Consider the following 14,457-nt stretch of genomic DNA (forward strand, 5'->3'; position numbering starts at 1 on the left):
GCTGACACAAAATTTTATGTTTCTTGAAAACAATAGGAGCATCTTTCTCATGATCTGGAGTCTGGGAGGCTAAGGTTAAGAAAGCAGGATTGGGCTTAGTGATAAAGCCACTTGCCTTACATGTACCAGGTCCTGGGTTCTCTGGTGAGAACTCTACTCTGCTTTCAAGATGCAACCAGGTTGCTGTATCCTAGGAGACACTGGTCCCTTTGGAAGGAAGAGACGAGTTTAAATGGCACTAAACCATTCTTGTGAACAAAGCCCTCACAACTTAATCACTGCAGGATACCACCTCTTAATACCACCACATTGGGGGTTAGGTTGTTATAGGAATTTTGGGCACCACAAACCATAGCAAGCACTTTGGGGGTAATAGCAAGGAAGGTGCTTCCTTTTCCACCTGAAGAAGACGCTCGCAGTAGTTGCAGCAGGATGGTCAGACTCACATCTCAGGGGTGAGGCAGGCTCTAGGAGACAGATTTCAATCATCCAGTTCAAAGAGCAGAGAGAGATACAAGTTAACAGAAAAAAGCTTTGACAGAGTCTCTGCCCATCTCTCCCTAGGGACTCATCTGGGAGTTTTCAGATAGCTTCAGCGTGGTCATGTTAAAAAGTAATTCCAGACAAAAATCCTTTAGGGACTTTGAAAGAGTCTGAGTTAGCAAGATTGCTCTACTTGAGATTATTGTCCTAGGTCATAAAGTGGGCTCCTGTGAAGATGTCTTTCATTGAGTGTAGACAAGTTCTAGGAAACTGATTATGTATAGAACTTAATACTGCAGACTGCATTCCTAAAGGGGGAGGCAGGAGCTTGTCATGCAGGGCAACTAAAAAGTATCTTGAGCCTGTACAGTAGAGGGAGGTGAAGAAAGCATGTTGAGGGATGGTCACACTTGGAGGAGAATGTCCCATTCTCAGTTCTTAAAGCTGTCACCAATCTGGCAAAAGGCTCAGGCCTTCCTGCTTTGCTTTTAGTCAGGTGGGAGCTGTCTTAGAAGGTGTATTGCTGCCTATGGTGGTAGTCCTAGAACAGGCCATGTGTCCACAGCCCCAGTGAGAGGGCATCTGGACAGCGTATCACAGAAGACTGTCCTCTACACTGGCATCCCAAAGAGCCAAGGGAAAGACTGTAGACACTAACAGGCCAAAAATAGGTACTTTTATATATAGATAGGGGAGGGGTTCATGGGGCTCTGCCCCTTACTGGTGAACTTACTGGCTGGTGTCCACTCGTGTCCTTGAGCCCAGCCAGGGTCCTTAGAGTGAAGAATAATGTGTCCATGGGTGGTTGGGCCCTCACAATCTACCAGAGCTGCCACATGCCCCTGTGCTAATGTGGCTCCTGAAGGTGAGAGAGGTCCCCCAAGTCTGTTCTGAGTGCTAGACTCCCAGGGTACAGCTTTCCACATTGCCAAGGCTGTCACAGCATTTGACAGCATATGAATCTGAGGGGTAGCCTAACAAGGAGTCCTGCTAACAGTCAAGTAGGAGGGCAGCCATCTGAGCACACACAGCCATCTGAGCACACCGCCTTGTGTGTTCTGTTGAAGGTTAACCACCAGTGAGGCTGTTTAGGGAACCTGGATAACCGCTATCCAGGGGCAGAAGGGGGCAGCAGAAAGGGGCAGGAGGGCCCATGGAAGCCATAGATAGGCAGCCAACTTGTTATTTTCTGTGCTCATGTCAGAAGTAGCGGGTATGAAGTCCAGGGCTGTATTTGTAGCAATGCTAGGCCTTTGTTAGAGGAAACTGCTTTCTCAAGGTTGCGGTGTGCATTTAGAGTGGCACTAGAGCACTCTGGGTGAGTGAGTTAGCTCTATCAGTGCTGAGGCCCATGGCCTGGGAATGAAGGGCTCTGCTCCTGTACTGATGTCTGAAGTAGGACCTCAGTTCTGCTAAGAACCATGTGCATCTCTGACTGGACTGGCCATTTATCTTAGCTTAGTCTGCTACAGATTGGGTAACGTGTAGCTGGAGACCTTCTCTCCAGCCCCCACCAAACCGTTAGTCCGACAGCCCACTTATAAAATAAACACACAGATGATTCTATTATTTAAACTGCTTGGCCATTAGCTCAGGCCTACCATTGTCTAGCTCTTACTCTTATACACAGCCCATTTCTATTAATCTATACTTTGCCACGTTGTCGCCACCGCCTCGACCAGCAAGGAAGACGCGACACCAGGCTCTTCTTTCTGCAGTTTATTCAGGAACCTTGAACAATCTTCTGACTTCTGACCCCAGGGAAACCCGCTCACAGCCTTAAGTAATCACTGGGTAGCCAACCCTCATATGCCACGTGGGCACTACCAATAGGTCCAGGTACGCGGAAGCAAGCCAGATTCTCAGCCTTAGCCAATTAAGGAGTTGTTTATCACAGAGAGCACTCACCATCGGGAAGACGGAGGGCGGAAGCTGGTGCCATCTTTAAGGCGCGGCTGCATGCAGGTCTCTACACCATGTGACTCATGGCTTACCGGTATCTTACATCTTCCTTGTCCCGGTGGCCACTGGCAGTGTCCCCTTTTGCCTTCCTGTTCTCCCAATTCTCCTCTCTGTTAGTCCCACCTATACTTCTTGCCTGGCTACTGGCCAATCTGTTTTATTTACCAATCAATCATCCACAGCAGTAATGTAAGCCACACATTTCTTACAGTTCTAGAAGCTGATTTGATGTCCAAGATCAAGTCCTAGTGAGGTGGTCTTGGTTTATAAACAGATGCTGTCTGCATGTGTCCTCACCAAACAGAGAAGAAAGGAGGTGCCTGAAAGGAAGACGGTTTTCTCCTGAGGACACTGACCTCATGTGGGAGCTCTGCTATGACTACCTAATGGCCTCCAAGTGTCACTTTATTAGAGCAAAGAGTGTCAGTGTATGAAGGGAGAAGGGACACGGGTTTAGGCCACAGTACCTTTGGGATTCCTCCTTGGTCACAGGCCACATGAGGAGAGAAGGTCTCAATATCTCAATATATTCACAGCAGGGGTATTGGTGAAATTATTAAGGCCACTCCACGTAGTTAAAAGGGAGGTTTATTTTGTGGGGTAACTTACAAATGAAGGGGTAGGTTGCAGGGTCTGGCAAAGGTATGGCGCAGTCCGGCGGTGTTCTCTGGAGAACTCTGCTCGGTCTACCTCCAGTGTCCAGGGTCCCGGCACCAAGAGAGAGACTTCCTCTTGATCCTTGGTCTTCCGCTTCCTCCTCCGCCCTGCCTTGTGGGCATGACCATTACCGAAGCCTCAATGGGGGTTGGAACTTCCAGGCCAATACTGGGATGGCTATCCACTACACAGGGGCCCTGCCACCATGTAAGGCAAGCGTGTTTACAAAGCCCTGCATTTGCCAAACATTTGTGCCCAGCCTAGGGCACAGAGTAGGGCTGGGGCAGGCTGTGTGGCTCCCACCATGAAGGGTATGCAGAAGGGTAGCAGATCTGGAGGACACAGCTGGAGCCCAGTGTTAGGAGCTGCCTAAAGCAAGAGGTGGTGAGTGCGTGAGGTGTGGGAGCCATTGTGAGAACTGTGTGGACTTTGGTTATATTCACACTTCCAGTGGATTCTGGTGTGATCCTTACATAGAAAGGAAACTAATTTAATTTCTTAGAAGGAAGTTATGCAGCCACTGAGTTACACAAGGTGCCAGGTGCCTCCCAGAAATGCTAAGCCACCTAGCAAAAGAGGTGTTAACTTGTGAAAGTACTGTGCAGATTTGACGGGATGTTTTATAGTCTGCACTGGGCTAGACAAAGTGCCAAGCATCTTTATTGAAATTCCATGTCCCAAGGACTCTATTCCCACGCCTGCTCTGTCAGGTGAGCAGAGGATTCCTGTGTGGTCAGCAGGCTGTGCTTGGGCCTCCCCTCAGCACCCTGCCTTTCTTGGGCGAGTACACTGGACATGACGAATACAAGCAAAACCTTAAATTCATTGGCATCATGCAGAATTAGAACTTTTAAAATTAAGTTTATATATATGTATATATATATGGCATTAGATCATATTTTCACAGGTAGTGGTCTGAAGCAGTCTGAATGGCATGTCCTCCAGATTTGTATGTTCAAATCTTAACACTTGGGTGGTATTAATTAGGAGGTAATTTGTGAGGGTGGAGTTGCCACGAATGGAATCAGTACTAATCAAAGGAGGTCCTAGATAGTTTCCTTGCCTCTCCTACCATTTGAACACACAGCAAGAATTTGCTATATATGAGGGCCCTGGGCCTCACCAGATTCAGAAGCTGCTGGTGCCAGCCATCCTTCAGAATTATAAAAACAAGTGTCTGTTTACAAACCACCTACGTGTAAGATATTTTTGTTCTAACAGGCCACACAGACCAAAAGTTAGAGAACAACACAAACTTAGGTGCCTGGGCCTACTTAGGATTTTTGTTAGTTTGTTTTGTTTTGTTTTTCAAGACAAGGTTTCTCTGTGTAGCTTTGTACCTTTCCTGGAACTCACTTGGTAGCCCAGGCTGTCCTCAGACTCAGAGAGATGCACCTGCCTCTGCCTCCCGAGTGCTGGGATTAGAGGCGTGCGTCACCACTGCCCGGCCCTAATTAGGATTTTTAATGATATTGGAGTGATTGAGGATGGGGCATCCAGGGTTTTAGAATCCCTGTAGCTACTGGATTGTGGGGATAATATACAGAACTCAAATTACTGAAAAATCAGTAAATCCTTTACACAGTGTGACTAAACATGATAATTTTTTAAATAAAGCTATTGAGTAGAATCACATTAGCAAAACACTCCCTAAGTACTGAGGTGATGAAGGTCTTTATTTTTTTAATGATTTGTTTATTTTTTTATTTTATATATGCATTGATGTTGGCTGCATGTATGTCTAGGTTAGGGGTGTTGGAGGCCCTGGAGCTAGAGTTAACACAGACAGTTGTGAGCTGCCATGTGGGTGCTGAAAATTGAAGCTAGATCCTCTGGAAAAACAGCCAGTACTCTTACCTGTTGAGCTATCTCTCCAGTGGGCCTCCCCCTCCCCCCTCCACCTCTTCTTCTTTTTGGTTTTTGAGACAGGGTTTCTATGTGAAGCCCTGGCTGTCCTGGAACTCACTCTATAGACCAGGCTGACATTGAATTTAGAGATTGCTTGCCTCTGCTTCCTGAGTGCTAGGATAAAAGGTATATGCCACCACACCTGCCTGTAATGAGGGTCTTTAATCTCCAATACACCCACACCATTTCCAGAAGAGAAGTGGAACATTGGTCACAACATCTGCCCAGTTCCTTCCAATCCTCCCGCCCATACTGTGCCCTATAATCTTGCCTGTGCACGGTCCCAGATCTCACTTCTTCATCCTGTGGCACTGGACTAGCCTCTTGAGCCTTTTGCTTCGGCTGGTCATTATCTGTTTGATTTGAAATTCATACCCAGTGGGCAGGGTTCCAGTTGTCACTAGGTGAATCTGGATGTCAGAATAAAATATGGTAGTGTTTGCCTCAAAAAACAGTTTAGTTTCATGGGTAGTACTTAAAAATGATGACTGTAAATGACTCATCTGTGGTCTTAGCTCTCTGCCAGTCTCCCCCAGAAAGGGAAGAGCAGCATTTGACAAGGACAACTCCAAGGTCACTGCAGTCAGAAACATAGTGGCTGTGCACCTTCCACAGATTTATTTTTGTTTGAGAAAGGGTCTCGCTGTAAAACCCAGGCTGACTTCCAAGTTCAGGGTCCTTCTGCCTTAGCATCCTGAGTGCTGGCGCTGTAGCATGAGCCACCATACCCAGTCCTTAAGTATTTTTTAAAAGTGCCTGTGACTTCCAAAAGGGTGGACTCAAGGCTTGTGGTCATTGATGGAACTTGTTGCCTTCCCAGCCCCAGCAGAGGATTGACCTGCCAGTCCTCCTCTTCAGCCCTTGACCTGTGGATTTTATATATCCTTTTTCTCAGCATGAGAGTACCACTGTAGGAGCACACTGACTCTGGCACCAGCTCCTCCTGCCCCATCACCTTTGCTGGCTATCTGTCTGATCTGGATTGCTGAACACTAAAGAAGAGGCACCAGATAGGCTACCAGTCTCCAGCCAAAGGCTCTGTCATCTCATACACACTGCTAACACCTGTAAACCTAAGGGTCTCCATACCCTGAGCCTCGGCTTGAATTCCCACTCATGTCCTAGCATTCAGCGTGCCTTTCCCACTTTCTCCTGAAGGGCTCATCTTGATGCTGGGCCTTTTGGCCAGGTACTTGTCTTCCCTTTCCTGCTCTGCTCTCCATTTTTCCTCTTGAATTTCCGCCATTTTACTTGCCAGCAGACAGGTCTGATCCATGGTGATCACTGGCTTCTTCCCTGCTTTCACCTGGTGCTTGCTGCCCAATGCAGAGGTCACTTGCCCTTTCCTCTGCCCTTCTTTGTACTGTTGTTCCCTTGAGGCAGAATTTCAGAACTTGTGTTGAGGAAGCTCCTTGGGCTCTTTCATGTTCCTGTTCCTATTTTTCTGCCTCATTCCCCATGGCTTTGCTGTCATGTGGACTGTTGCTTTGCCAGCACTTATATTGTCTGCCTTCTACCTGCTTGGAATGTGCTTTTACCCCATCTGTGTGGGACTAAAACTGTATGTATTCTTCAAAGTAGCTTGGAGACTTCCTGCCTGTCTCCAGTCTCAGAATTTACTCAGCCAAAGATCTAGACCACACTACTTTCTGTCCAAGGCACAAGCAGCTTTACTGGCCTGCTTATTGCCAGGGTGTCATGTCCTGTGCCCCCTCCTAATAATATTTTCCTTGTGGTTAATTATGATTTTACAAACCTACATGGTGTATATGTAGTAAAGCAATTACTAATCAAATGAATTTGTATATCCATTTCCTGTGCAGTCACATTAGCTCCTGGACTTACTCCTACCTAACCCTAACTTTGTACCCTTTGCTATTGCTCTCCTCCCTTGTCACCATTATTCTGTTTCTTTGTATTCAACAGTTTGTTTCTTCTCTGTTGGCTTGTTTCACTTAGCAAGTCTTTGGTCTTTGGTCCATCCACATTTTCACAAATGGCAGGATCGTCTTTGCTGATGCTGAGTAGTGTTCCTTACACATCCCATAGTTTCTTCATTATTCAGTAAATTCTTGGACTGATTCCGTATCTTGGCTACCATGAAAAATAACTGCACTGAGCATGGTAGTGTTTGTCCCTCTAACAGAGTGGTCTCAACCTTCCTAATGCTGTGACCCTTTAGTACAATTTCTCATGTTTTGGTGACCCCCAAACATAACATTATTTCCATTGCTACTTCATAACTAATTTTGCTAGTTATGAATGGTAATGTAAATACCTGATTGCACAGGTTGAGAACCACTCCTAAAAGGTACTGATTCATTTATTTTAAGTATATATTCAGATGGGTTGCTAGGTCATGTGGTAATTTTGTTTTTCCCTCTATTTTTAGAATGTCGAGTTGCTACCTCTTATCTTTCTAGTAGTAGCCAACAAGAAAGATGTCATGGTCTTGTTTTTGATGTATAGTGACTGCTTGTATATTTCGTAAAACTGGTGGCCATTTTTATCTCTTTGGAGAAATGTCTGTTCAGGTCCTCTGCCTAATTTTTATTCTTTATTCTTTTCTATTGTGTGTACTCCATATATATATATATATATATATTTTTTACATTAAGTCCTTTTTAGCTACATGATTTGCAGACATTTCCTCTCAGCCTGTCTGCATAGGCTACCTTTTCTTTGCTGTGCTTTAGTGTTTTAGCTTAATGTAGTACCACTGTTTAATTTTTGCTTTTCTTGTTTGAGCTTTAAAAAATTACAACAAAGAAGTCATTGCTAAAGCCAGGTTGGGGAACTTCCTTTATTACCACCCCATATGTTTAAGCCTTTACTCATTTGGATAGTTTGTGTGAGGACACCTAGTTGTCTCCAAAAGAGCCCCTCATTTCCCCCTGTTGTCTTGGTGCTCTGGCATGTTAGTTGACTGTACATGCTTATTAGGTTGGCTCTAGCCTCCCCCAGTGTTCTGTTGGCCTCTGTGTAACAGAATTTGAAGTCAGAAAGAGCAGTATTAACTTTGTTGTTCATTCTCAAGATTCTTTGGGTCTTCATATGGTTCTAGAGGTTCTGGGGAGAATACCACTGAAACTGTGATGGGGATTACACAGTGTCTGTGAACTTCATTGGATGGTGGGTACCATTTGGTTGGTCTTTAGTTTCTGCACACAGTATTTTACAATTTGAGAATACAGACCTTTCATCTCTAATTAAATTTAGTCCTGAATAATAATTTTGGTAAATGGGATTGCTTTTTCAATTTCTCTCTGTCTTTCTGTCCAGTGTTGAAAACTGAACCTAGAATATATAACATTCTACCTCTGAGTTACCTCCAGCCCTCTCTTCTCTCTCCTCCTTTCCCTCTCCTTCCCTCCTGTATTCATACACTTTTTTATTTTTATTTTCTAAGGACAGGGTATGGTTCTGGAACTACTGGGTAGCCTTGAATTTCTAGAGAGCTTGTATTACAGGTGCATATCACCACACCTGACATAGCTGCTTTTTTTTTTTTTTAAATACTCCATTATTAATGTAACAGTTTAGTTTTTTTGTGTGTTGATCTTGTGTTCTTTGATTTTATTTATTAGGGCTTTTAAAAAGTATTTGTTTATTTTTGGGTTTTTGAGACGGGGTTTCTCTGTGTAACAGTCCTGGCTGACCTCAAATTCAGATGACCTCGAACTCAGATCTGCCTGCCTCTGCTGGGATTAAAGGTGTGCACCACCATACCCAGCATGAGTTGTAACGGTTAGTGTTTGCTGTGGGGCTCTGGCCTTCTCTGGGTAGCATGTCTCTGTAAGCAGCTCTGACGGCTCTGCTTCTTCTCTTCTTGTGTTCTGTGGAACAGTGGTGAGAGCAGGCCTCTGCTGTCGGCCAGGTGGAGAGAGTGAGGCCTCAGCTCCTTTGATAGCAAGGTGCTGGGGAGGGGGCTGCAGTTTTGACCTGTGGAAGGATGCTTACTGGCCTACGCACCAGTAAGTTCCTGAAGATGTGAACTGAATGGTCTGCGGTCCCACGGGAGAGGACTGAGGTCAAGAAATGTAAGTTATGAGGAGGTGACTTGAAGAGACATATAATCATAGTTTGAAAAAAGTGGATCTATTGCTTGGAAGGAGTCACTTTTTAAAAACACTGGAGTCACTGCTTACCTGTAGGCAATTGCTGTATTTATGTGACATGACTTTCATTCTTATTAAAAAATTTTTGATGCATTTATTGGTATTCTGCATGTCACTTTGTATATGAGAAAACTAAATTGCTTAAAATACTAATTTTAGACCAGGTTTCAGTTCATCTAGCTTACTTCTTTTCTTCTGTAATCCTAAAAGAAATTGCTAATTTAAAACTGATAATATGAAGATTACTATTAACCACAGTCTCTTTATTTCTACAGAGGTTGCAGAACTTGAAGCTAATTTACCCTGTAAGTATAGCACGCTGGTCAAATTAGTACTATATAGTAATGACATGAAGAAAACTTGTTTTAATAACTGAGTAGCTAAAAGCCTACTGTGTATGTTGGGAATGAATTTTAATTTTGTGCCAGAAGAATTTTTTGCAATATCTAATAAAATGAGGTTCTAGCTGGCACAGTGACACACGCCTTTAATCCCAGCACTTGGGAGACAGAGGCAGGCCGATCTCTGAGTTCGAGGCCAGACAGGTCAACATAGTGAATTTCAGGATGTAGAGGGTCCTTGTCTCAAAAAACAACAAAAAGAGGTTCTTTGGTCCTTCTTAATAGCACCTGTAGAACACTGTCTCAGTGCCACGGAGGCACGTTTGGTCAGTTGCCGTCCGTTCCTCCTTCTCCCTGAGTGGGAAGGAATGTAAGTCAGGAGCACACAGCCCTGCTTCTTAGGGAGTGCGCTCCCATTTAGTTCAGCAGGGGTTTACTGGTAACTGTTTTTGTGTTTGAGGAAAGGCAGCTTCCTGGCCATTCACCCCCCAGACAGCTCCCTTGCTTGCTTGGTCTTTCCTGCTGACACATGGGCCTGGCTGTGTAGTCGTTCAGAAATGTACTTGGATAACATGTCAGATTCTATTTTTCTATCACTAATCTTCTCTCAGATCTTTTACATTTCAAATGTCTATGAAAGTCTGAAGGCTTTGATCATTTTACTGTTTTTTTTGTTAAAACTTTTTATTGTGTTATTTGGTTTAAAAGTAATTCTAAGGATACCTGCTAATATGGGTAACCTATGTTGTGTGTGAGTTTTTTCTGTTTGTGTGAATATTGCAGAGGACTTGGATTTTGATGTCAAGTCCCATCTCATATTTCTTGGAGAAGCCTCATTCCCACCAACACCTAAAGTTGGAAAGATAACGGTGGTGTGCAACCCTTGGGTGGTTGTGAAATTAGTTTGTGAGAGCACAGATAGGTTGCTTGTTAAAGGGTTTTAATGCTGAGTGGTGGTGGCGGTGGCGCACAGCACATGCCTTCAATCCCAGCACTCGGGAGGCAGAGGCAGAGGCAGAGGCAGGCAGATCTTTGTGAGTTCAAGGACAGCCTAGTCTACAGAGCGAGGTCCAGGAAAGGCACAAAGCTACACAGAGAAACCCTGTCTCGAAAACCCCCAAAATAAATGAATGAATGAATGAATGAATGAATGAATGGATAAACAAACAAATAAATAAATAAGGTCTTTGTTTTGTGTATCCCTGGCTAGCCTGACTTTCTCTGTAAACCAGGCTGGCCTAGAAAATCAGAGCTCTGCTTGTCTCTGCCTCCTGGGATCAAAGGTGTACACCACCTGGACAGGCTGAACAATTATTTATTTATTTTTTTTAGCTGAGGCCTGAACCCTGGGCCTTGTGCTTGCTAGGCAAGCGCTCTACCACTGAGCTAAATCCCCAACCATTGAACAATTACGTTTGATGTCTAACATTTGTGTGGGGAAGAGTAGGTTATGATAGAAAGTATATTTATTCTATGGGCCTCAGTGAAAACATCTTGAAATTTTGTGGATTGACCTCAAAATTACTTCCATTCAGAACTGAAGGTATTGTCTGGGCATTTTATTGAAAGGTTAATTTTGAAGCTGGGGGATGGTTCAATAGCAGAGTATTTGCCTAACATGTATAATGCCCTGGTTTCAATCCCAGACGTGGGGGAGTGGGGAGAGTAATTCTATCTGCTAAGGGAGAAGCAAAAGGGTATGCTTTAACACACCTTTAATCCAGCACTTGGGAGGCAGAAGCAGGCAGATCTGTGAGGCCAGCCTGGTCTACAGAGTGAGTTTCAGGACAACCAGTGCTACACAGAAAAAGAAACCCTGTCTGGAAAACAAAAATAAAACAAACAAAATGCTTAGGAAAATAAATGTGCATGGGTGTACTAGACAAGCAGGCAAAGGCCTGGAGCCAGGTGATAAGCTTGTTTGCCTGTCTCCCTGCGTGTGCGCGTGCGTGCGTGCGTGCGTGTGTGTGTGTGTGTGTGTGTGTGTGTGTGTGTGTGTGTGTTTTAATTCCAGTCCAGTCAGTCTTTCCACTGACTGTGACTCACACATCTATGTTCAGAGTACCTTTTTGTTAGAGAACATAGAAAGTTTCCACTTAGAACTAGCTTGTGTTTGATGTGAGTCTTGCAGGGTTTGGAAAAGATATGGTCTGTTTCCTATCCTGTGGCTAAGATAGCAGATAGCACACAGTTTTTGACATTCTGCTTTTTACTCTTCCTTTCTGCTCTTTCCTCATGTTTTCCACAAATCATCCACTCACCATCCTGAAGAAGAAACAAGCCGCCACAGACTAATTCTTCTTCGCAGATATTCCAGAGCCATCAGGATAGCTTGCTTGCTTGCTTGCTTGCTTGCTTGCTTCATTCCTTCCTTCCTTCCTTCCTTCCTTCCTTTCTTTTTTAACATAAAAACAGGTTATAATTCAAAAGTCCAGGGTTATTTGAAACTGGAAAATATTTTCTCTGTAGAAATAGTAAAAATGATAACATTTCCCAATAAGCCCTTTTAAGCCAAATAATAGCTGAATTATACATATAAATGTTGATTAAAATCTGGGATACAGAAGAAACCTATCTTCATCTGTTCAGAGAGCTATATTTTACTTAAGATGTGTAAGTGAGGTTCTTATTCATCTTCTCCTTCACTGATTTACAGCAGACATTTTTCTGTAGGCTAATCCATAATCTAAAAAGACTTTAGCCTCCCCTCCTCAAAGTACAGCCAGCATTTTCTTACATCAGCTTGATACGGTACAAATTCTTATCCTAATAGTGAAATGTTTCACTGAAGCTTGCCCAATGATTGGGTAAAACCAAAACTTGTTATAAGCCACAGTCATCCTACTGTCCTCCCTGCTAGGTAGCCTCCCTGGGTCTGGGGGTTGCAGTCTGATTGTTCTTTGCTACATACCATGTTTGTCCTTCTGAGTCAGGATAGCTTTCTTTTGTTGTTGTTTTTCGAGACAGGGTTTCTCTGTGTAGCTTTGCGCCTTTCCTGGAACTCGCTTTGGAGACCAGGCTGGCCTCAAACTCACAGAAATCCACCTGGCTCTGCCTACCAAAAGCTGGTATTAAAGGCGTGTGCCACCACCACCTGGCTCAGGATAGCTTTCTATGCAGCAGTGTGATTAGTAACTGCAGAATGACTTCAGAGCTTTATCTGTACAAGTGCATAGAGGCTTCTCTGGAAATGCACATCTTTTTAGATGGGTCCTATTGTGTATAAAGAAAACTAAGTCTAGAGTTCTAAGCTCTGCTTTATACATATGCATACGTACACACATATATAAACAAAAGCCTTTTATATTTTTTAAACTTTGCTTGTGCTTTAAGGTTAGTTATTTGATTTTGGTGGTTTCATTAATTTTTAAAACTTGTTTACTAATTTATGTATTCTTGGAAGGCTAATCCATTTCATAGATTCCACATTTAAACCCTCACTAAAAGAAAAAGAGTGCCAGATGGACAACACCAATCTAAAATAATGATTGAAGTGTTTACTAAGCCTTCCTCTTTTCTTACCTGTATTTCAAAGAATGCTGTTTCTGTTTTCAAAATAAGTTCAAGATAAAAACCCTTCAAGATAATATAAACAGGATTCTCTGGAAAGAAGTCCAGTAGTACAGGGAATAATCCTAAGATTCAACACAGGATTATTTAAATTTAGGAAATTTCTCCACAGTGAAGGGAATAATCACCATTGAGAAGAGACAGTCTATAGCCTAGAGAGAGAATTCTTTGCCATGGGCCCATGAGATGGCTCAGAAGGTAAAGGCACTTGCTGTGCAAGTCTGGAGACTTGAGTTAGATCCCTGGAACTCATGTAAAGGTGGAGGGAGAGAATGCACTCCATAAAGTAAGTTGTCTGCTGACCTCCACATTTGTGCTATGGCATGTGCACCCACATACATTATGTGTATACACACACATACACATTAATTTTAAATGGTTTAAAAATCTTTGCCAAGGGCAGAGCCAGGCAGACACGTAATAAAGACCAGAAACTGAGCTTTTACCCGCTGAGGAGTTAGTGAAAACAAGAAGATTAAGAGCTTGGGATGGGGACGCCTTTAATCTCAGCACCCGGGGAATGAGCCATCTCCATGGGATGCAACCAGAACAATCCAAACACCGTCTGAGGCCAACCCAGGACTCAGCTGCCGATCCTGAGAAACCCAACAACTTGGAGGTGTTGGTGAGATTACCCTACTAAACAGCCTGCTCAGCTGAGATCCATTCAGGAGAAGATTCAGAATCCTACAGTCTGCAGTCTGAGGAAACAAGATCAGCTGAGGAGTTGACGAATGAGCAAAACAAAAGAAGGCGCAGCCCAGCCACCAAACCAGATCACCAGAATCATAAGACTACCTACCCTACACCGACTGGAAACAGGTAAGCTCCCATCTCCAGACCGGCAGATCAAGTCTCTAACTCCTAGGCCCTACCCATCGGAGTCCCAGGGACCAGACAGCTACCTTTCCCTGCTCACCCACCAAAAAAACAAAAAAACAAAAACCAACCCCTACAAATCTAACAACCACTGAAACCATAAGCACACCCTGCACCAACTGGGAACAACTGCTCCCTGAGACAGAACCCACTAACACTGATTGGACTGAGCTGCTCCCGAAGAAACAGAGCCCAACAGCACCGATTTAACCAAGAACTCCTAGTGGACCAAGACTATCAATTAGAACAAGAGAGGCACCTTCAGACACAGACAACACCTGCACCAAGCAGAGGAAGAGATGAGTAGACGCCAGTGCAAAAACATAGGCAACAAGCATAAAGACCTACATGACATCACAACCTAGTGATCTACACCTGCAAGACCTGAACACACCAAGGCAGAAGAAACAGAGGAAATCAGTCCTAAAAATGACTTTAAGAAGATGATAGAGGCCCTTAAAGAGGAAACGAAAAACTCCCTTAAAGAGGAAACGAAAAACTCCCTTAAAGAGGAAATAAAAAATTCCTGTAGCTAGAGT

The 14,457-nt window shown here is 43.9% G+C and overlaps 1 protein-coding gene across 3 annotated transcripts in view; it reads left to right on the forward strand.

Annotated features, from left to right (window-relative positions):
- The window catches only part of Ube2f (ubiquitin conjugating enzyme E2 F (putative)), a 49,854-nt gene that overhangs the window by 12,968 nt on the left and 22,429 nt on the right, over window positions 1-14,457 (forward strand). For all 3 annotated transcript variants that reach the window (XM_036173614.1, XM_036173615.1, XM_036173616.1), the window contains exon 3: window positions 9,404-9,433. In XM_036173614.1, coding sequence (XP_036029507.1) covers window positions 9,404-9,433 — 30 coding nt within the window. The remainder of the gene's footprint in view (window positions 1-9,403; window positions 9,434-14,457) is intronic.

This window comes from Onychomys torridus, chromosome 23 (assembly GCF_903995425.1).
Source record: "Onychomys torridus chromosome 23, mOncTor1.1, whole genome shotgun sequence".
NCBI lineage: Eukaryota > Metazoa > Chordata > Mammalia > Rodentia > Cricetidae > Onychomys > Onychomys torridus.